At 50.9% G+C, this 21,221-nt stretch overlaps 1 protein-coding gene across 1 annotated transcript in view; it reads left to right on the plus strand.

The window, feature by feature from the left end:
- Positions 1-11,816: 11,816 nt before the first annotated feature.
- GTF2F2 (general transcription factor IIF subunit 2) overlaps positions 11,817-21,221 on the plus strand; it is a 358,278-nt gene continuing 348,873 nt past the window's right edge. Inside the window, exon 1 of the mRNA XM_075334385.1 lies at positions 11,817-11,958. Within this exon, the coding sequence (XP_075190500.1) occupies positions 11,890-11,958 (69 nt within the window). The 5' untranslated portion in view covers positions 11,817-11,889. The remainder of the gene's footprint in view (positions 11,959-21,221) is intronic.

Genomic DNA, 21,221 nt, shown 5'->3' on the forward strand with positions numbered 1-21,221 from the left:
CTTCAGTGCCTGCTCCTGTGACGCCCTGGGCAAGCCAGGGGTCATAGGTCATAACACCACCACACCCTACACCCCGGATAGGTACACCAAAGCTACACAGAAATCCTTGTTGCCTTCCTCCAGGGGCTGATGTCCACACCAGGGGGTGGGCCAGGCGGTTGGCTCCACCCACCGAGGAGTTCACAGCCCTGGAGGCGGGAAAACCGGGCAGATAGAGTTAGAGTTGGGAGAGGAGAGTTCAGCTAGGAAAGTGAAGGAGTAAACAGTGAAGTGGTAGAGGAGCAAGAGAGGAAGGAGAAGGAGGACAGTGAGAGTAGTGACAGAGAAAGTGACAGTTGAGACAGCCTGAAGTTGGTCCGGGTGTGTGCCCCGGACTGAGAACAGCAAGGTCAGCAGACGGCGGTGACTGTCTGCAGGAGAGGCTACTTGGAGGTTGCTGAAAGGACCGTGGACGGGTGGTGGCCCGGCGGTACCGGAGCGGTATACGAAGAGAAGCCAGCACCATTGGCAGGGGCCTTTCGGATCCCGGCAAGGCTAGGAGTCGCCGTGAATTTGCCAAATCTGTCAGTGAAGGGGACCTCTGGGTCTCCCAACAACCAAGTCCCAATTGAAGGCAACAGTCCGACCGTTAGAGAGAGACACCGCCACCGCCAAGGTACCAGTTTCTCAGGGCCAGCGCCTGCGGGCAAAGAGGGGCTCCTCCGGCACATATCCAAGCCGGGGAGCGGGTTACCGGTGGGAACCCATCGCTACCAACATAGACTTAGGTGCAGGAAAAGGGACCGTCACCGTCAACTACTGGGGAAAAGCAACAGCAGCCATCCGTGGGAACCGTCTTTCCAGCCGTGTGTTTTACCGAGAACTGTGTCACTGTCTCAGGCTGAGTGAGTACCACAGTGCCGTGAGGCACAGCGCTGCCCCCGCGTCCCTGCACCCCATCAAGCCCTGCACCGGCCCCGCCATCCCTCATCCTCCAACTCATCACTGGGCCCCGGGACAACCACCCCCTACCCACGGAGGGGAGAACTAACAACTTTGCTGCTCCCTTTCACCGCTCCCGGGATTCCCATACAGAGCAGCGGTGGTGTTCCTACAATCACCACAACCGTGGGTGTCATCACGGACAATAAACTATCCCAAAAACCAAATCCCTTTCACTCACGGGCGAGGAGCGCCGCTCGAGTCCCCGGGATCCGGCCCATCGCTCGAGCCACCGAGCAGCAGCAGGCCGCAGCAGCAGCGGCAGCCAGACCCGAGCAGTGAGAGAGCGCAGCGTCCCCTCCTCCGCCTGCGACAACTTGGCGTCACGAACAGGATCTTACCGCTCTGCCGTTGGGTAGAGGTGCGCCTTGTGACCGCCGGAGGTGTCCGGCCGGAAAATTTCAGAAGTCGCCATCTTTGGCGCGAAGAGTTCCCGCTCGAGCGTCTTCTCGAGTAGCGGAGGCGCGAAGGCCAAAACCCCGCCCCGATAGAGGAGGGGCCGGAAAGAAGCTAAGGGGGACGAAATGGCGACTGAGTACATGTAGCCGCGGCTATAAAAACAGGGACGCCAGGACTCTGCAGCCACCCTGTTCCTGGAAGAAGCCGCCAACAACATGTGGATGCCGTCCCGCAGCACCGTAGCCCCCGCGCCGGGAACTGCAGCGTGGGTGGAGATCCGGACCGTGCAGCTCTACCAGAGGCTGCACGTTAAAATGCAGCTCCTCATGGAGGAGTGGGAGACCGACATGGCGGATGTCATAGCGACCGTGCGGAGACGCGAGGAGGAAGCTGAGGAAGGGAGGGTGAGTGACCCACGCCCCGATGCCCTTGAAGGGCCGGTCATCGCGGCTGCGGGACCCGGTCTAAACCCTCTAGCACTGTTACCTCCCTCGCGACCCGTCTCGGAAGCCGTGACCCCGCCACTAGGCCCGCTGCCACCGCAACCGGTAGTGATACCCAGCATGCCCGCCCCGGCGGGCCGACCTGTAGCCGGAGCCCGTAGCAAACCGGAGGTGCTGCCGTGGAAATCCCCGAAGTCTGAACCGGAGGCATCCCCCGAGAAGTCCCCCGAGCCGGAGCCGACAGCCCGCTCCGTGCTGAAGGCCCAACCGCGGAAAGCCCCTGTGCCCATCCCCCATACCTCGGCTGAGGTTGCGCCGGGTTGCCACTGCAAGGCGGCGTCCAAGGCCAAGAAGCCGCGGGACCTGCCGCCCAGATCCCTAACAGTGGGCAGCGTCCAAAATGTCTCGCGGGGCCCGACCCGTGCGCCGGAGCTCACAGCAGCGCCGTACTGGGACAGGGAGCCGGTACCGCTGGGCCTGGAAATCGGTGAGAGAGAAAGAAAGAAGGCAGAGCTGGTGGCCCGTACGATCCGGGAGAAGGAGAGTCTGAGACAAGCTACCTTCCGGGTCCGAGTCCCACTGTATGAGGGGCAGGTGAGGCGGTTTGATGTCCGCCGGGGCTATGGATTTATTTATGAACCAGGCCTGGAGGCCGAAGTGTTTATAGCCCGGCGGGATGTGAATGCCCACCTGCCAGAGGAGCACCCCGGTCGTAACCTGATGCCGGTGACATAGTTCAGTACACCCGGCACTGTGGGGAGAGGGGGTGGTTCGCGCTGGATGCCAAGTTAAGGGGCAGCCAAGAGTCCCGTGTGAGCGCCGAGCCCCCTCCCTCAGGTGATGCTGAGGACTCTGAGTAGGGCAGCGGAGCACCATTGTCCAGTCCCCGTTGGGACCGCCAGTTCGAAAAAGTTTTAAAGTTTTGCAAAAGATGAAAATGTGTGATAACCGAAAAGTCACCTGATTCACCTGTGATTGGAACCGGCCGTTGCCGGCATTGTTGTCCCCGTAGGGACCATCCACAATGTTTGCATAGGGAACTCTCTATGGACAAGCCCGTGAACTTGCAGGGCAACCACAGACGTTAAGTGGCTTGTAAATAAAAATATGTTTGTTGCAGCTAACCGTTACCACCTCCGGAGAGGCAGGTTGGAGGGAGGGCCCGCAGTAGAGCAGGCTGGGGCCCAGCCACCACCGGGACCGGTGGCTACCCTCTGGAGGGGAAGGACAGATCCCGCTCGGGTAACTGGTTCAGGACTGGGGTCAAGGGGTGCTGCCTGTTTCTTAGAGGCAGCATCAGGGCCAGGTTACTTGGGTGGGAGAGAGCGGCAGCAGCAACCGTTTTAATGTTTCGTAATGTTTAAGAAAAAGTGCCTCCCGCTGTGGGATGATGTTATTCTATTTGTATATGTTACCGTTTTTTATCTTTTCCAGAAAAATAAAACCGGTGTTGGACGGGCAGCCCGCGGACGGTCTGCATTTTGCTAAGGGGGAATGTGACGCCCTGGGCAAGCCAGGGGTCACAGGTCATAACACCACCACACCCTACACCCCGGATAGGTACACCAAAGCTACACAGAAATCCTTGTTGCCTTCCTCCAGGGGCTGATGTCCACACCAGGGGGTGGGCTAGGCGGTTGGCTCCACCCACCGAGGAGTTCACAGCCCAGGAGGCGGGAAAACCGGGCAGATAGAGTTAGAGTTGGGAGAGGAGAGTTCAGCTAGGAAAGTGAAGGAGTAAACAGTGAAGTGGTAGAGGAGCAAGAGAGGAAGGAGAAGGAGGACAGTGAGAGTAGTGACAGAGAAAGTGACAGTTGAGAGAGCCTGAAGTTGGTCCGGGTGTGTGCCCCGGACTGAGAACAGCAAGGTCAGCAGACGGCGGTGACTGTCTGCAGGAGAGGCTACTTGGAGGTTGCCGAAAGGACCGTGGACGGGTGGTGGCCCGGCGGTACCGGAGCGGTATTTGAAGAGAAGCCAGCACCATTGGCAGGGGCCTTTCGAATCCCGGCAAGGCTAGGAGTCGCCGTGAATTTGCCAAATCCGTCAGTGAAGGGGACCTCTGGGTCTCCCAACAACCAAGTCCCGATTGAAGGCAACAGTCCGACCGTTGGAGAGAGACACCGCCACCGCCAAGGCACCAGTTTCTCAGGGCCAGCGCCTGCGGGCAAAGAGGGGCTCCTCCGGCACATATCTAAGCCAGGGAGCGGGTTACCGGTGGGAACCCATCGCTACCAACATAGACTTAGGTGCAGGAAAAGGGACCGTCACCGTCAACTACCGGGGAAAAGCAACAGCAGCCGTCCGTGGGAACCGTCTTTCCAGCCGTGTGTTTTACCGAGAACTGTGTCACCGTCTCAGGCTGAGTGAGTACCACAGTGCCGTGAGGCACAGCGCTGCCCCCGCGTCCCTGCACCCCACCAAGCCCTGCACCGGCCCCACCATCCCTCATCCTCGAACTCATCACTGGGCCCCGGGACAACCACCCCCTACCCACGGAGGGGAGAACTAACAACTTTGCTGCTCCCTGTCACCGCTCCCGGGATTCCCATACAGAGCAGCGGTGGTGTTCCTACAATCACCACAACCGTGGGTGGCGTGACGGACAATAAACTATCCCAAAAACCGAACCCCTTTCACTCACGGGCGAGGAGCGCCGCTCGAGTCCCCGGGATCCGGCCCATCGCTCGAGCCACCGAGCAGCAGCAGGCCGCAGCAGCAGCGCTAGCCGGACCCGAGCAGTGGGAGAGCGTAGCGTCCCCTCCTCCGCCCGCGACACTCCAAATTGTTCAGTGATCCAAATTTTGAGGTATTGTTACTTATTACTACATGCTCCAAATTAGCCAGTGAACCACATTTCTAGGTACTTTTTGTTACTAATGCCTCCTCTAAATTTGCTAATGAACTAGCTAAATAGGTCCTCCCCAAGTCCTCCCATGTCATCTCCTGTCACTCCCGGTCGCTGCCCCCCCCGGTACCTCCTGCAGAGCTGAGTCCCCTGCGACCCCTCTTTCTCCTTGCCTTCTGGGAAAAAAGGCTGATGCATGCTCTCAACCGGCTCTCTGCGAGCAGTGAGCATGCAGTGACGTCAGTGCAGTAACATTACTGAGGTTACTGCAATTCACACTGCCATCGGTGTGACCCAGGGAGTGTGCCTGCAATAATCTCACTAAGATCACTGCAGGCACAATCCTCAAACGGAGTGCCTGTATTTTCGGAACATAGGGATACCCCTCCTATCTTGGAAGACCACGTTTTAGGAGCATAAATAATTTGGAAATCATAATCTGAATAATCGCAGATATATAATGAAATATTGGGATCACATGAGGAGCAGGGAAGCATAATAGAGATATAAGATTTAAAATAATGATTTCTAATAATGTAGCATGATATCTTTATGAAGGTTCAAACCAAATTGAACTCTCATGTTTAATTTAAAGATCCACCATGCTTCTCTGTTTCTCAGATGACATTCTCTATCCCCTCCTCTCTTATATATCTGTTCTATTGCATATAGCCTGATTAACACCATATTACTTTCATGGCATGAGATAAAGTGCTTAGATGCTTGCAATGTATTTCTGTTAGTTTTGTTGTTTTCCATATCATTTAAATGTTACCTGATATGGACTTTAAAATTCATATTTTATTTTACAGGCCATCAGTGGGATATGCTGGGAATAGGATACGGCATATTCGGTGGCATAAGAAAGGATAGATAATTAGGTATGCCCACCTGGTAGTAGTGATAATGGGCATGTAATACAGGGCTGCGGCAGATCCAAGGGCAAAGGGGATAGGAATGATAAGTGTTGTAAGGACCTTTCATGTTCTGCCCTTCTGATATAATGAAGATAAGTGAATGATAACGAGCGTTAATACCAGCCACAGTCTATTTTCAAAGCATTTCAAAGCCTACAACTTCTTCAGGAAAAGCCACAATCATAGCATGGCAGCGAGTGTCTGGCAATATTGAAATAAATGGCCAGCATTTAAAAAAGAAAAAAGCGTCATTGTGAACGTATCTCTAAGGTCGCTGCTAAAAACAATGTTGTCAGAATATTACCCCACTCATACAATTTTCTGCATGAATCCCGCACCTTCACTCAATTTCGGTTTTAGGGTATGTGCGCACGTTGCTTTTTACCTGCTTTTTACCTGCTTTTTTGCTGCTTTTTCTTCTGCGCTGTTTAATGCCAAAATGGATGTGTTCTTCTATTCAAGCAAAGTCTATGGGAATTTGGGTTTCTTGTTCACACTATGTTGTTCAAAATGCTGCCTTTTTGTGGCAGAACTTTGGTCAAAAACTCAGCTTTGCAGTGCAAAACCCAAATGGCAAAAACAATTGACATGTTGCTTCTTTGAAAAGCTGAGTTTTTGACCAAAGTTCTGCCACAAAAAGGCAGCATTTTGAACAACATAGTGTGAACAAGAAACCCAAATTCCCATAGACTTTGCTTGAATAGAAGAACACATCCATTTTGGCATTAAACAGCGCAGAAGAAAAAGCAGCAAAAAAGCAGGTAAAAAGCAGGTAAAAAGCAACGTGCGCACATACCCTCAGATGCGTGTTTTGATGCCTTTATTCATGTGTTTTTGAAGCATGCGTTTTTGTCTCAATAATTTTGGCTGAAAAACAAGAAGCAGAAGAAACAGTAAGTTAACCAAAGCAAAGTAATATCTTTCCGTATACATATTGTATACTAGCACCCTTTAATGCCTTTTATGTGGCACTAAAGGGTGTTTGTAGCCTTGTTTAACCTAATTAATAATTTAAAAAAAGATGTGGGGTCCCCTTTATTTTTGATAATTAGCCAAGGTAAAACAGACAGCTGCTAGCTGGTATTTTCAGGCTTGGAAAGTCTATGGTTATGGGGCCCTTCTCAGCCCAAAAATACCAGCCCACAGCAGCCCCAGAAGTAGTGCATCAATTCTGGTGCTTCGCCTCAGCTCTTCTGATTGCCTGGTGCGGTGGCATTCAGAGTCATGGTATATAGGGTTGATGTAATCTGTGTATACACCATTATCTGAGGACTGGGAATTATGGGCACTCCTTCAGTGCTAATGTTTTCAGTGTACCTGGCCACTTTGATGCAGTATATGTCACCTTTTTCCACAGGTTATGTAGTGGACACAATTAGCACGTAAACCAAGGTGCTCTGGTCAGATGAGACCAAAGTAAACCCTTTGGGCTAAATGAAAAACGCTATGTGTTGCCTGAAAACTAACAGTGCACATTACCCTGAAAGCACCATGCTCGCCATCAAACTTTATGGTGGCAACATCATTCTGTTGGTAGGCTTTTCTTCAGAAGAAACAGGGAAGTTGGTCAGAGCTGATGGGAAGATGGATGGAGCTAAATGCAGAGCAATTCTGGAGTAACACCTGTCAAAGACTGCAAGGACTGCAAAAGATTTGAGACTGGGGCGTAATTTCACCTTCTAGTAGAACAACAACACTAAACATACTGCCAGAGCTCCAATGGAATGGTTTAGATTAAAGCATATTCATGTGTGTGAATGGCCCAGTCAAGATCTAGACCTAAATCTCATGAACATGTTAGACAACGAAAGTCGCAGAGGGATGGAGTAGTAGGACACCCACAGCTGGTTTGAAGTTTCCATTGGCTGTATACACCACTCTCTGAGTAGAAGGAATTATGACCTGCACTGTGTCTAATGTGCCGCCCCCGTGCTAGCAGCCGCCGCTGCTCGGATCCGGACCTTCTGTGGGTGGCTCGAGGGTCTCCGGACCCAGGGGTCTCGCGGACATGCCGACTAAAAAGGGGGACGTAGATGTACGGGCTAGGCCGTATTAAGTTCATGACGCCACCCATGGTGTGTGGTGAGGTGGGACACCACCGCTGCTGTTGTGGGGCACCCGGGGGAGATGTAGTGGCAGCTGGATGTTAACCCCTCCGTGGCTAGGGATGGTTGCCCCGGGGCCCAGGGTCTTTGTGCAGGGTATAACGATGGCAAGGGCCGGCGCGCCTGGACGTGCGGGGGGGGATGCTTGGTTACTCACAGTAAATGAATCACACGAGTTTTTTGGTAAACCAAGGTGCTGGTGGCCGGCCGCTGCGGCCGGTTGCATTCAGGTCCCCCACTCGGGCTGGTGGTCGCTGTCTTTTCCCTCTTCACTTGCTTTGTGTATGGTGGACTGCCTTGTCTGGAACTCAGGAGTCCGCTCCCGGCTGGATGTGGCCTGAGGAGCCGTGCCCGCAGACGCTGGCCCGTGGGATCTATGGGCCCTGGCGGTGGCCTTTATCCCTATCGGTGGGCTGTTGTCTTCTCTTAGGGACTTTGGGTGGGACAGGACCTATAATACTGCCCTCAATCGGTAATTAGCTAGGCCGCTGGTTTCAGTCCTGGCTTCAGGGTCCGAGTACCCCCTTCTGTGCTACGGTTTCCGGGTCAGTTCTCCGTGTCAGTACCGGCGGGCTACAACCCTGTCCTGGTCCACCTCGGATCTGCCGAGCCGCCTTCCCGTCTCCTGCTGACTGAGACCACCATCTGCCACCTAGCCAAGATACCAGGGCTCCGACCCTGGCACCATTCAACTTGAACTTCCTCTGCTGGAGCTACACCTAGCTCCAGTCCACACTCCTCTCAACTAGAACTACAAACTGCACTGCTTATTTTCCCGCCCCGGGCTGTCTAGACCCCTGGGTGGACGTGTCCAACCGCCTGGTCCCACCCACTGGTGTGCCTATCTTTCCCTAAGGGGGGTGACTAGGGTTTCAGGTCGGCTGTGTGTCACCTAAGTGAGGGATGGTGTTATGCGGGGGCATATTTGTGACTACCTGGTTTTGCCAGGGCGTCACACTAACACCTTCCCACCCCGTTCGCTCTCTTTCACTGTGTTCTTTGTGGGTATGTGTGTGTGTGTGTGTGTGTGTGTGTATATATATATATTACAAAGATTTGTGTCTTCAGAGGGTTTTCCAGGGCAAAAATATTGATAACCTATCTTTTGGTCGGGTAATTAATGTCAGATTGATTAGTAGGGCTTGGCATGTGTCTCCGCCACTAATCAGCTTTTTTTCAGCGCTAGTCGAGGTCAGATGTCAATAGTACGTAGGGCCAAACACAACTGCTCTATCCACTGTTTAGTGGCAGTTACTGCAGATCAACCCTCTTATTTGAATATTAGCTAATCTACAGTACCTGGCAGTAGCCACTAAATGACTATATAGTGTGACAGAGCAGGGATGTTTACATCCAGTTGGTGCAAACAGCTGACTGGTGGAGGTCCTGGGTGTTGAACCCTTTGCTAGCAAAGTCGGGCCCGAACTTTTGGATTGTTGCATCTCAGAATGCAAAGTGGGATCTCACAACCCTCAACTGCTGCACAGAAAAAGGGAACTCTTGCAATTTCCACTAAGGCCTGTGCCACACTCACGTGGAAATCACGCACGTGCCGCGAGACACGCATTTTCCCTGCGTGTTGTGTGTGGTAAGTACGTGTCTCCGGTACGTGCGGTCCATGTGTGTTCTCCGTGTGCTATCCGCGATAACACACAGAGAACCGGTAATTTGCATACTCACGTGGTAGATGCTGCTGTCCAGGGTTCTGACCTTCGGCTCCAGCCCCACCCACTCCCCGCTGATGCTGCTTCCGGCCAAGCGGAGGGGCGGAGATTAGAGCCCATGACAGCACGCCCACCTCCTTTACACGCTCATAATGAGCGGCGGCCGGCAGCAACTGTTTGGAGCGGAAGATTCTGCAGGGCTGGTGGAGGTATGTGGTTTTTTTATTTTAAAATGATAACACGTGTTTCTCTGGCGCGTGTCACACGGGACCGCATCCACACTACATCCGTGTGGTACGGGTGCGGGCCGTGTGACACCCGTGCTGCCGGAGAAAACGTGGACATGTCGGCGTGAGGAACACACGGACATACGTAAGTATGGAACGGACACACGTTCCGTTCCAAAATACTTACGTGTGTCCAAACCATTATGAAATCATATGTCCATGTGTGTACGTGCCTCCGGTACGTGAGAAAAGTGTCAAACACGTACCGGAGGCACGAACGTGTGACAGAGGCCTAAGACAGAGCTATAGAGTACTTTGGTAACCCCTTAACGACCTCCGATATGCTTTTTAACGGCAGCCATTGAAGGGTCTTATTCCTCAGCGCCGCTTTTTAACTAGCGAAACAGTTGCCAAAAGGAGTCCTAAGTGTCTGCATCTGCCTCATTAGAGTGAGTGGTTCCGCCTCGGGTTTTGGCTGAATCACATTTTTTGGGGGATTTACATGGAAACCCTGGTGTAAGTGCTCAGCGCAGAACACAAAAATGTGATCCCAGCCTTATACTGAAATCGATCAAAAAATGTTCTGCACTCCAAAATGTTACCAATAAAACTCTCAACATATCACACACAAACTCAGCCCCCACTCACTCAAAGACTCTGGAAAAGTGATACGTCTTCCACCTCCCAAATACAATCCAGTCATCTCTGTCCTCTCAAATGTAAATGCTCTCCTCCTTCTGAGCCCCTTCTGCCCAAACCCCTGTAAGAGGCCACATTTGTGGCATTATTGTAGAGGGGAGAGCGCAGTTAACAATTTGCGGGGTGTGTGTCTCCAGAAGCAGAAGTTGGGCACAATGTATGCGGGCACTACAAAGTATGCAGGCACAATGTATGGGTACTAAACTGAAATTTACACAAAAAGTGTGTGGCATGGAAGTTACAAATTAGTTACTGCAGCCATAGATAACTTATTTGAAAGGTGCAATTTCTACATTGGGGTCACTTTTGGGGTGTGTGAGTGAAATACTCTGCTTATATGGCCTTAGAACTCTAAATTAATAAGATTTGTTTTACATGCTTGGAGAAATCAATACAGCAAAGCCAAGCATGGTCTACTGAGAGTTTCTGCTTTATTACATCATGTGACAAGCTTATATAGTACCTCAAACAAAGAAATTACCATGCATCAATAAGAGCCGCAGGGGTGTGTGTAGAAATGTGAAACGTCCCCACCCATCAGTGTAAGCTGAACCCTATGACATCATTCAGTTATAAGACAAGATGGTTTCTAGAGAATGTAAAATGGCTTGTATTCTCTCACAGGTGTTTTAGCAAAATCTGTAGTTCAAAAGCCAAAGAGCGCTCCATCCTGCTCAGCCCTGCCGCCGTGTGGCTAAACAATAGTTCTGATGATATCTAGGGCATCACCACGTCTCTAAATCAGGTTTCACATTGTTTATGGGGGCACTCTGCACTATTAATGATACTCTAACAGTGATTAATAGGGGGCCTCTGTCTCTCAGTCGGGTCTCACATTGTTTATCGGGGCACTCTATGTTGTTAATTAGGGTACTCTAACACTGAGTTATAGGGGAACTTTGTCTCTCTAAATCGGGTCTCACATTGTTTATGGGGGCACTCTACACTGTTAATGAGGGTACTATTAGCTGTGATTTATAGGGGGCCTCTGTCTCTCTAAATCGAGTCCTACCTTGTTTAAGGGGGCACTCTATACTGTTAGTGAGGGTACTGTGGGCACGCTTCACTGTTAATGACAGTTGAACACTGAGTTAGAGGGGGACTCTGTCTCTAAATCGGGTCCCACATTATTTATGGGGGCACTCTATACTGTTAGTGATGGTACTCTTTACAGGAGACCGATGTCTCTCCCAGTTGGGTCTCACATTATGTGGGCACTCTTCACTGTTAATGACAGTCGAACACTGTATAGAGGGGGACTCTGTCTCTAAATCGGGCCTCACATTGTTTATGGGGGCACTCTATACAAGGCATTGTCAGACACTGAGTTATAGGGGACTCTGTCTATTAATCAGGTGTGCTGCTGTTTGGGGTCTCTGCCTCTCCTCTTGTGGCTGACACTTGATGTGGATAGTCCGGATGTAGTTATGGAGAACGCTCTCTGACGGCTCTTCCGGCTTCTGGTAATACCAATGCAGAGCACTAGAGGCCGTACAAACGCGCTAGGAGGTTTTTCCCTTCTCGCTTTCCGTACGTCTTGTGCACTGTCTACAGTCTTCCCCCATGTGCCGGTAATAACACAGTGATACCAAGAAAACGAGACGTCGACATGTCTGCAGATAAAGGAGAAGTGGATCTTAGCGGAGCGAAGCAGAATACCGGCATGTGGCTGGTTAAGGTGAGAGACCATCGGCTGCTGCAGCTGAAGGAGTGGGATATAGGAGCGGGAGTCACAACCGGAGCCTGGTCTGTGCCCCTATGATATCCGGGGTCGCATTGGGATTATCAGTTATCACTCAGCTGCTGGACTGCGCATGTGCTAAATGGGAAATGTACAGAGCAGCATAGAGGCCTGGGCAGCACATGACAGCCAATGAGCGCTCAGCTCTCTTGTTCAGAGCAGTGCTGAATAATCAGAGCCGCCTCCTGATTGGTTACACATAGTAAATGTTTGTACATTATTGGGTAAATGCCCCCTCCGGAGCCCCAGTCCGATGTTGTGTGTACAGATCCGTCTATGGATATCCCGTAATGCTGCATTCCTGAGCGCATTCAGTAGGAAATCCGCAGCCGGTGATGTCTGTGACAGAGCGGCTTTGGCTGTGTAAACATGGCGCACTCCATCACCATCTGCTGTTCTTTATATGTCCTAAGGCCTCTTTCACACATCAGTTTTTTGCATCAGTCACAATACGGTTTTGTGACTGATGCGACGGATCCTTAAAAAAAAACGGATCTGTCGTGGCATTATTTTCTTATGGGAGAGAGAGACACAAACCGAACGACAGTGAATTTACAACACTTCAGGGCATGCTCAGAGATAAAGAAAAACTAAATCCATTGACGGATGACAATGGATCCTGATGGATCCGTCGCTATCCGTTTTTTTGATGCACAGAAAAACGTTTTTATGGATGTTGTCTATGTCACATTTATCGACAGATCCGTCGTACGACAGATGTAACGTTTGGCCATCCATCGCTAATACAAGTCAATGAGGAAAAAAAAAAGGATCCAGCGCTGGATCCGTTTTTTTTCACATTTCGACAGATTGTGACTGATGCCAAAAAACAGATGTGTGAAAGGGGCCTGACCGTTACTGAACAGGGAATGTGCTGCTGGTGACTTCTAAACTGTCAGGGGCAAACTTCTAAGTGTTTGTCCCGTGTAGATTGGTGTGTGATCATTGATCAGCGCTCGTTACCTGCAGAAGCGTCCATATAGGCCTGACTGCCAACTGCATTTACAGGGAATGCAGATTCTTCTATTATCCTTATTTAGGTTCTTAACCAGTTCAGTACCAGGCCATTTACCCCATCCCTGACCAGGCACATTTTTTCTTCTTCTTCTTTAAAGGATGGAGCTGTAAAAGATCGGCAAAAATGTTCTAATTCGTATATTCAAATACATTGGGCATAAATGGATTGTCCCTTCTAAAAGGACGAGTCTGCAGTCACTGTTTGTGCCACTCTGTGACTGCAGACTTGTGAACCCTCACATCACATACTGTCTGGTGTCAGAGCCGGGAATGGTGGTCATGTAACCACAAGTATGCGATATGCTGCCTCCGACTAGTTGGGCGCAGCCTGGGTCAGAACACTTGCATTGAGCGAGGCCGTGTCCCTCTAGTCTGTTCTGACTGAAAGCCTCTATAGCGCAGCTACGTGACACTGACGAATCCTCACAGTGCGTGCAATGTGAAGACTCACAAGTCTGCAGTCACTTAGAGGGACACATAGAGGGACTTCAGACTTCCGCACCTAGATCAGACATCCCATTCATTTCTATGTTCTTTCACATACTCATTTCATATCTTTTTTTTTATTATTTTTTATAATAAGTGATATCAATGGGAAATTCAAATAATTTTTCCTTTCCTTTTTTTCTTTCTTTATAAGCACTACATTTTTTTTCTCTGCCCAAAGGGGTAGGAGCAAGTGCCTCTTCCAGAGCTGCTCATTAAGTTCATGCATGTTCACTGCAATAAATAAATAAAAATAAATTGACATGGGGTCCCCCTATAATATGATACCCAGCACAGATAGAGTCCATTTCAACAGGCTGCAGTCCCAGCTGTGCGCTTATCTTGGCTGTGTATCAAAATAGAAGGAACCGGATGTGGCTTTTTTTTTTTTTTTATTATTTTAATAAATAATTAAAAAAAAAACAAACCTGTGTGCGGTCCCCCCAATTTTGATACCCAGGTGAGGTAAAGACAGCCAGCTGGGAATTGGTATTCTCAGGTTGGAAAGACCCATGGTAATGGGGCCCCCCAGCCTAAAAATATCAGTTTGCAGACGCCCAGGATTGCCGCAGCCATTAGATGTGACAACCCCAGCACTTTATCCGGCTGGTCCTGATTGCCCTGGTGCGGTGGCAATCAGGGTAATAAGGGGTTAATGTCAGCTCACAGCTGACAGTAAGCCCTAGATTAGTAGTGTGTATCATACCCCCATCACTAATTTGTAAGTGAAAAGAAATAAACACAAATAACCAAAAAATCCTTTATTTGAAATAAACACAAAAGAGCCACACTCTCACACCACTTTATTAACCCTCAAAATACCCCTGTAGGTCTGACGTAATTCACATGAGCTCTGCTACAACTGAATCACATGGCACATCACCGCACGCTGTAAATTCAGGCAGAGCCTGAGCCGTGATCGGCGGTGACATCACTCAGGTTAGCTGTTGCCACAGCTGGAGGTTCCCACGGTCCTCCACCTGTGACCGCAGGTAACCTGACCACAGGGGACCTCAGTGAACTATATCAGTTGCCAAAACCATGGATACTGAAACTCCTGTAATGCTGTGCTAAAATTATTACACGTTACATATTGGGATAGGATCTTGGAGCTCAGAATACCCTTTTTAAGGATTTATGTGTGTGAAACTTCGACTGTCTGCAGGTCTCCCAACATGAGTTCAAGTCTTATATATGCCAATGAGGGTTTGGGTTTTGGGGACTGGTGGTCAGTCCGTACATAGCGGTTTGTGCTCAGGTAGAGTTTCATAGACTTCTAAATGAGCCTTAATAGAATCTGTCACCAGGTTTTTGCCATTCAATCTGAGAGCAGTGATGTCACTTACTGGGCTGTTTAGTGTAGGTTTGATAAAATCACTGTTTAATCAGCAGTAGATTATCATTAGAATACTATTTGGCGTGCTGCCAGGTAGTCCAGCATATTCATGAGCTCTGTATAAGGCCTAAGCAACACGGCAAGAAAATCGGTGTGAGTGGAGTGCGATAAAACATCGCATTCCACTCGGACCCAGGGCTGGCTCCAGGTTTTTGTGGGCCCCGGGCGGAAGAGTCCCAGTGGGCCCCATAAACATGCAGACACACATACACAGATACATATACATATTTAAAGACAAACTCACAAAATACATATAATCAGACAAGTCTATACAGTCATATACACTGACATACATAGATACTACACATACATGCCTGCATACAGAGACACACACACTGCTCTGCTGCATACAGAGACACACACACTGCTCTGCTGCATCCAGAGACACACACACTGCTCTGCTGCATACAGAGACACACACACTGCTCTGCTGCATACAGAGACACACACACTGCTCTGCTGCATACAGAGACACACACACTGCTCTGCTGCATACAGAGACACACACACTGCTCTGCTGCATACAGAGACACACACACTGCTCTGCTGCATACAGAGACGCACACACTGCTCTGCTGCATACAGAGACGCACACACTGCTCTGCTGCATACAGAGACGCACACACTGCTCTGCTGCATACAGAGACGCACACACTGCTCTGCTGCATACAGAGACGCACACACTGCTCTGCTGCATACAGAGACGCACACACTGCTCTGCTGCATACAGAGACGCACACACTGCTCTGCTGCATACAGAGACGCACACACTGCTCTGCTGCATACAGAGACGCACACACTGCTCTGCTGCATACAGAGACGCACACACTGCTCTGCTGCATACAGAGACGCACACACTGCTCTGCTGCATACAGAGACGCACACACTGCTCTGCTGCATACAGAGACGCACACACTGCTCTGCTGCATACAGAGACGCACACACTGCTCTGCTGCATACAGAGACGCACACACTGCTCTGCTGCATACAGAGACGCACACACTGCTCTGCTGCATACAGAGACGCACACACTGCTCTGCTGCATACAGAGACGCACACACTGCTCTGCTGCATACAGAGACGCACACACTGCTCTGCTGCATACAGAGACGCACACACTGCTCTGCTGCATACAGAGACGCACACACTGCTCTGCTGCATACAGAGACGCACACACTGCTCTGCTGCATACAGAGACGCACACACTGCTCTGCTGCATACAGAGACGCACACACTGCTCTGCTGCATACAGAGACGCACACACTGCTCTGCTGCATACAGAGACGCACACACTGCTCTGCTGCATACAGAGACGCACACACTGCTCTGCTGCATACAGAGACGCACACACTGCTCTGCTGCATACAGAGACGCACACACTGCTCTGCTGCATACAGAGACGCACACACTGCTCTGCTGCATACAGAGACGCACACACTGCTCTGCTGCATACAGAGACGCACACACTGCTCTGCTGCATACAGAGACGCACACACTGCTCTGCTGCATACAGAGACGCACACACTGCTCTGCTGCATACAGAGACGCACACACTGCTCTGCTGCATACAGAGACGCACACACTGCTCTGCTGCATACAGAGACGCACACACTGCTCTGCTGCATACAGAGACGCACACACTGCTCTGCTGCATACAGAGACGCACACACTGCTCTGCTGCATACAGAGACGCACACACTGCTCTGCTGCATACAGAGACGCACACACTGCTCTGCTGCATACAGAGACGCACACACTGCTCTGCTGCATACAGAGACGCACACACTGCTCTGCTGCATACAGAGACACGCACACACTGCTCTGCTGCATACAGAGACACGCACACACTGCTCTGCTGCATACAGAGACACGCACACACTGCTCTGCTGCATACAGAGACACGCACACACTGCTCTGCTGCATACAGAGACACACACACACTGCTCTGCTGCATACAGAGACACACACACACTGCTCTGCTGCATACAGAGACACACACACACTGCTCTGCTGCATACAGAGACACACACACACTGCTCTGCTGCATACAGAGACACACACACACTGCTCTGCTGCATACAGAGACACACACACACTGCTCTGCTGCATACAGAGACACACACACACTGCTCTGCTGCATACAGAGACACACACACACTGCTCTGCTGCATACAGAGACACACACACACTGCTCTGCTGCATACAGAGACACACACACACTGCTCTGCTGCATACAGAGACACACACACACTGCTCTGCTGCATACAGAGACACACACACACTGCTCTGCTGCATGCAGAGACACACACACACTGCTCTGCTGCATGCAGAGACACACACACACTGCTCTGCTGCATGCAGAGACACACACACACTGCTCTGCTGCATGCAGAGACACACACACACTGCTCTGCTGCATGCAGAGACACACACACACTGCTCTGCTGCATGCAGAGACACACACACACTGCTCTGCTGCATGCAGAGACACACACACACTGCTCTGCTGCATGCAGAGACACACACACACTGCTCTGCTGCATGCAGAGACACACACACACTGCTCTGCTGCATGCAGAGACACACACACACTGCTCTGCTGCATGCAGAGACACACACACACTGCTCTGCTGCATGCAGAGACACACACACACTGCTCTGCTGCATGCAGAGACACACACACACTGCTCTGCTGCATGCAGAGACACACACACACTGCTCTGCTGCATGCAGAGACACACACACACTGCTCTGCTGCATGCAGAGACACACACACACTGCTCTGCTGCATGCAGAGACACACACACACTGCTCTGCTGCATGCAGAGACACACACACACTGCTCTGCTGCATGCAGAGACACACACACACTGCTCTGCTGCATGCAGAGACACACACACACTGCTCTGCTGCATGCAGAGACACACACACACTGCTCTGCTGCATGCAGAGACACACACACACTGCTCTGCTGCATGCAGAGACACACACACACTGCTCTGCTGCATGCAGAGACACACACACACTGCTCTGCTGCATGCAGAGACACACACACACTGCTCTGCTGCATGCAGAGACACACACACACTGCTCTGCTGCATGCAGAGACACACACACACTGCTCTGCTGCATGCAGAGACACACACACACTGCTCTGCTGCATGCAGAGACACACACACACTGCTCTGCTGCATGCAGAGACACACACACACTGCTCTGCTGCATGCAGAGACACACACACACTGCTCTGCTGCATGCAGAGACACACACACACTGCTCTGCTGCATGCAGAGACACACACACACTGCTCTGCTGCATGCAGAGACACACACACACTGCTCTGCTGCATGCAGAGACACACACACACTGCTCTGCTGCATGCAGAGACACACACACACTGCTCTGCTGCATGCAGAGACACACACACACTGCTCTGCTGCATGCATACAGAGACACACACACACTGCTCCGGCGGTTTTTCCTCTTTTGAAAAAGCCGGCCGCTCATTATTCAATCTCGTATTTACTGCTTCCCCCGCCCACCGGCGCCTATGATTGGTTGCAGTCAGACCCGACCCCACACTGAGTTACAGTTGTCTCACTGCAACCAATCACAGCCGCCGGTGGGTGATTCTATATCATGCAGTACAATAAATAAATAAATAATTAAAAAAAAACGGCGTGCGGTCCCCACCAATTTTGATACCAGCCAAGGTAAAGCCACACGGCTGAAGGCTGGTATTCTTAGGATGGGGAGCCCCACGTTATGGGGAGCCCCCCAGCCTAAAAATATCAGCCAGCAGCCGCCCGGAATTGCCGCATCCATTAGATGCGACAGTCCCGGGGCTCAACCCGGCTCATCCCGAATTGCCCTGGTGCGGTGGCAATTGAGGTAATAAGGAGTTAATGGCAGCAGCCCATAGCTGCCACTAAGTCCGAGGTTAATCATGGCAGGCGTCTCCCCGAGATACCTTCTATGATTAACCTGTAAGTGAAAGTAAATAAACACATACACCCAAAAAAATCCTTTATTTGGAATAAAAGACAAAAAAATACACCCTCTTTCACCACTTTATTAAAATCCCCAAATACCCCTCCAGGTCCGGCGTAATCCACATGAGGTCCCGCATCCAGCTCTGCTACATGAAGCTGACAGGAGCGGCAGTAGAACACCGCCACTCCTGTGAGCGCCACGCAGCAACTGAAGTGAATCGCGCTGTCAGCGGGGACGTCACTGAGGTAATGTGTGTGTGTGTGTGTGTGTGTGTGTGTGTGTGTGGTGATGATGATGGGTGCGGTAGTGCCGGTGTGTGTGCGGTGAAGATGTGTGCGGTGATGTCGGGATGTGTGCAGTAATGTCGGGATGTGTGCGGTGATGAGGAGGGTTCTCTCTCTGCTAAAGAAAACTTAACGCAACGCGTTATTTCACTGGATTCCGTGGCCTTTATTATTACACTTTTTGCAACGCAAGTGTGAAACTAGCTAAGGGACGGCAGCCACAGTTTCCTGCTGAGGACTGCGGTCCTTGGAACTCGGCCCGGGGGCAGCAGAACTGAAGGAGAGTGGGCAGGGCCCGGGGGCAGCTGAAGTGACGAGGCTGAGTGGACCCCCCAGCTCTCCAAGGCCCCAGCATCTGCCCGGGTGTGCTGGGAGCTGACGCCAGCCCTGCTCGGACCAATTCTAGCCTGTATGTCAGCGCACGAGCGAATATTTTCTCAGCCCTAATCGGACCGAGAAAACAATCGCAGCATGCTGCGATTGTAGTGCGAGACACTTTTCTCTCGCACCCATTCAAGTGAATGGGGCGAGAGAAAAATCGCACTGCACGCGCGGTGCACCGGTGTACCGTGCGTGCAGAGCGAGAATCGCAATAGCCGGCTACGGAGGAGACAGGGAGAGAAATCCCTCCCCTCCTCCGTGCCGGCCTGACCCTCTGCAGCGCCAGTCCGCCCCTCCTCAGGGCCGGCCCTCCCCTCCTCCGTGCTGACTCGCCCCCTGCAGCTGAGCTCCGCTCGCATGGTCGGACCTCAGTCGCAGGCACACTCGCATGACACTCGGCTCTGCTGTGTTGCCAGTGTGAGCCGAGTGTCATGCGAGGGGGTTGCAGTAATCTTCGTGTGGCCCCAGCCTAACTGCTAGGTCTGCAGCAGAAAAAACATTGATTTTATCAAAATGACAGCAAACAGCTCAGTAAGTGACACATCGCTGGAATCAGGGTCTCTGTCTCTCTATTATGCTGCTCTCAGATGAGGGAGCAAAAACCTAGTGACAGAGTCCCTTTAAGCTTTGTAAATTTTTATCCATTCTTGCTATTTTGCTAGTACAGTAGGTGCTATTTTCTGACTTTTCTCCACGTTGCTCCTGATCTTGTCCAATTGCTTGCCTGCCCTGAATGAAAGCCCATTTCACTGTTAAGACAGTGTAAAGTTTGACAGACTGTAGAGAGACACATACACCCCCACTTCTGTAAACCATCATTGTTAATGGATGTTCTGCTTTGCTGGGCTCGTCTAAACTTTAAAGTTCTTTTCGGAGCCCAGAGTTAAAGTGAACTTGTTCTTGAACCACATATAAGTCAATGGGGAGCTGCGCTTATGGGCTTGATTCAAATAATGAGAAAAACGGAAGTCAATGATTAGGCAGTTCAGCCCACATACAACCAGCCAAAAACAGCATTTTTGGGGGGGGACTGGTGTTCTTGTTTTTGACACACAGCATCCGAAAATGTTTTTACCCAGAGGTGGGGAACCTTTTTACTGCCGGGGGCCATTTGGCAATTGCTACCAACCTTCGGGGGCCGCTCCAAATCATCAATGTGAAAATAACCCTGCTATATTTGGTCAAACAATTAATTAACTCACCCCTGCTGTGGTGTACGGAGCGGCTTCTCTTTGGTGCGGCTGTGATGTTTGATGATCCTAATCGTGTTGCTTCTGACAGCTGCTTTTCCAGTTTTGTCTCGGTCTGGAGCACAGTCAACTCTTTGTATATACATCACAGGAGATGCTGGCGGCACATACATCACTGGAGGGGCTGGGGGCATATACATCACATTGGAGACGCCGGGACTGACGTATACACATCAGATAGGAGTCGCTGGTACTGCTGTATATACATCACTGGAGGCACATACATCACAAGAGGGGCTGGGGACATATATATGCTCCCTGTGATGTAAATGCCCCCAGCCCCTCCTGTGTTCTGTATGTCCTCAGTGTCTCCTGTGATGTGTATACCCCCAGCACGTCAAGTGATGTATATTACCCCAGCATCTCCAATGTGATGTATAAGTCACAGGAGAC

The sequence above is a fragment of the Anomaloglossus baeobatrachus genome, chromosome 2 (genome assembly GCF_048569485.1).
Source record: "Anomaloglossus baeobatrachus isolate aAnoBae1 chromosome 2, aAnoBae1.hap1, whole genome shotgun sequence".
Classification (NCBI taxonomy): Eukaryota; Metazoa; Chordata; class Amphibia; order Anura; family Aromobatidae; genus Anomaloglossus; species Anomaloglossus baeobatrachus.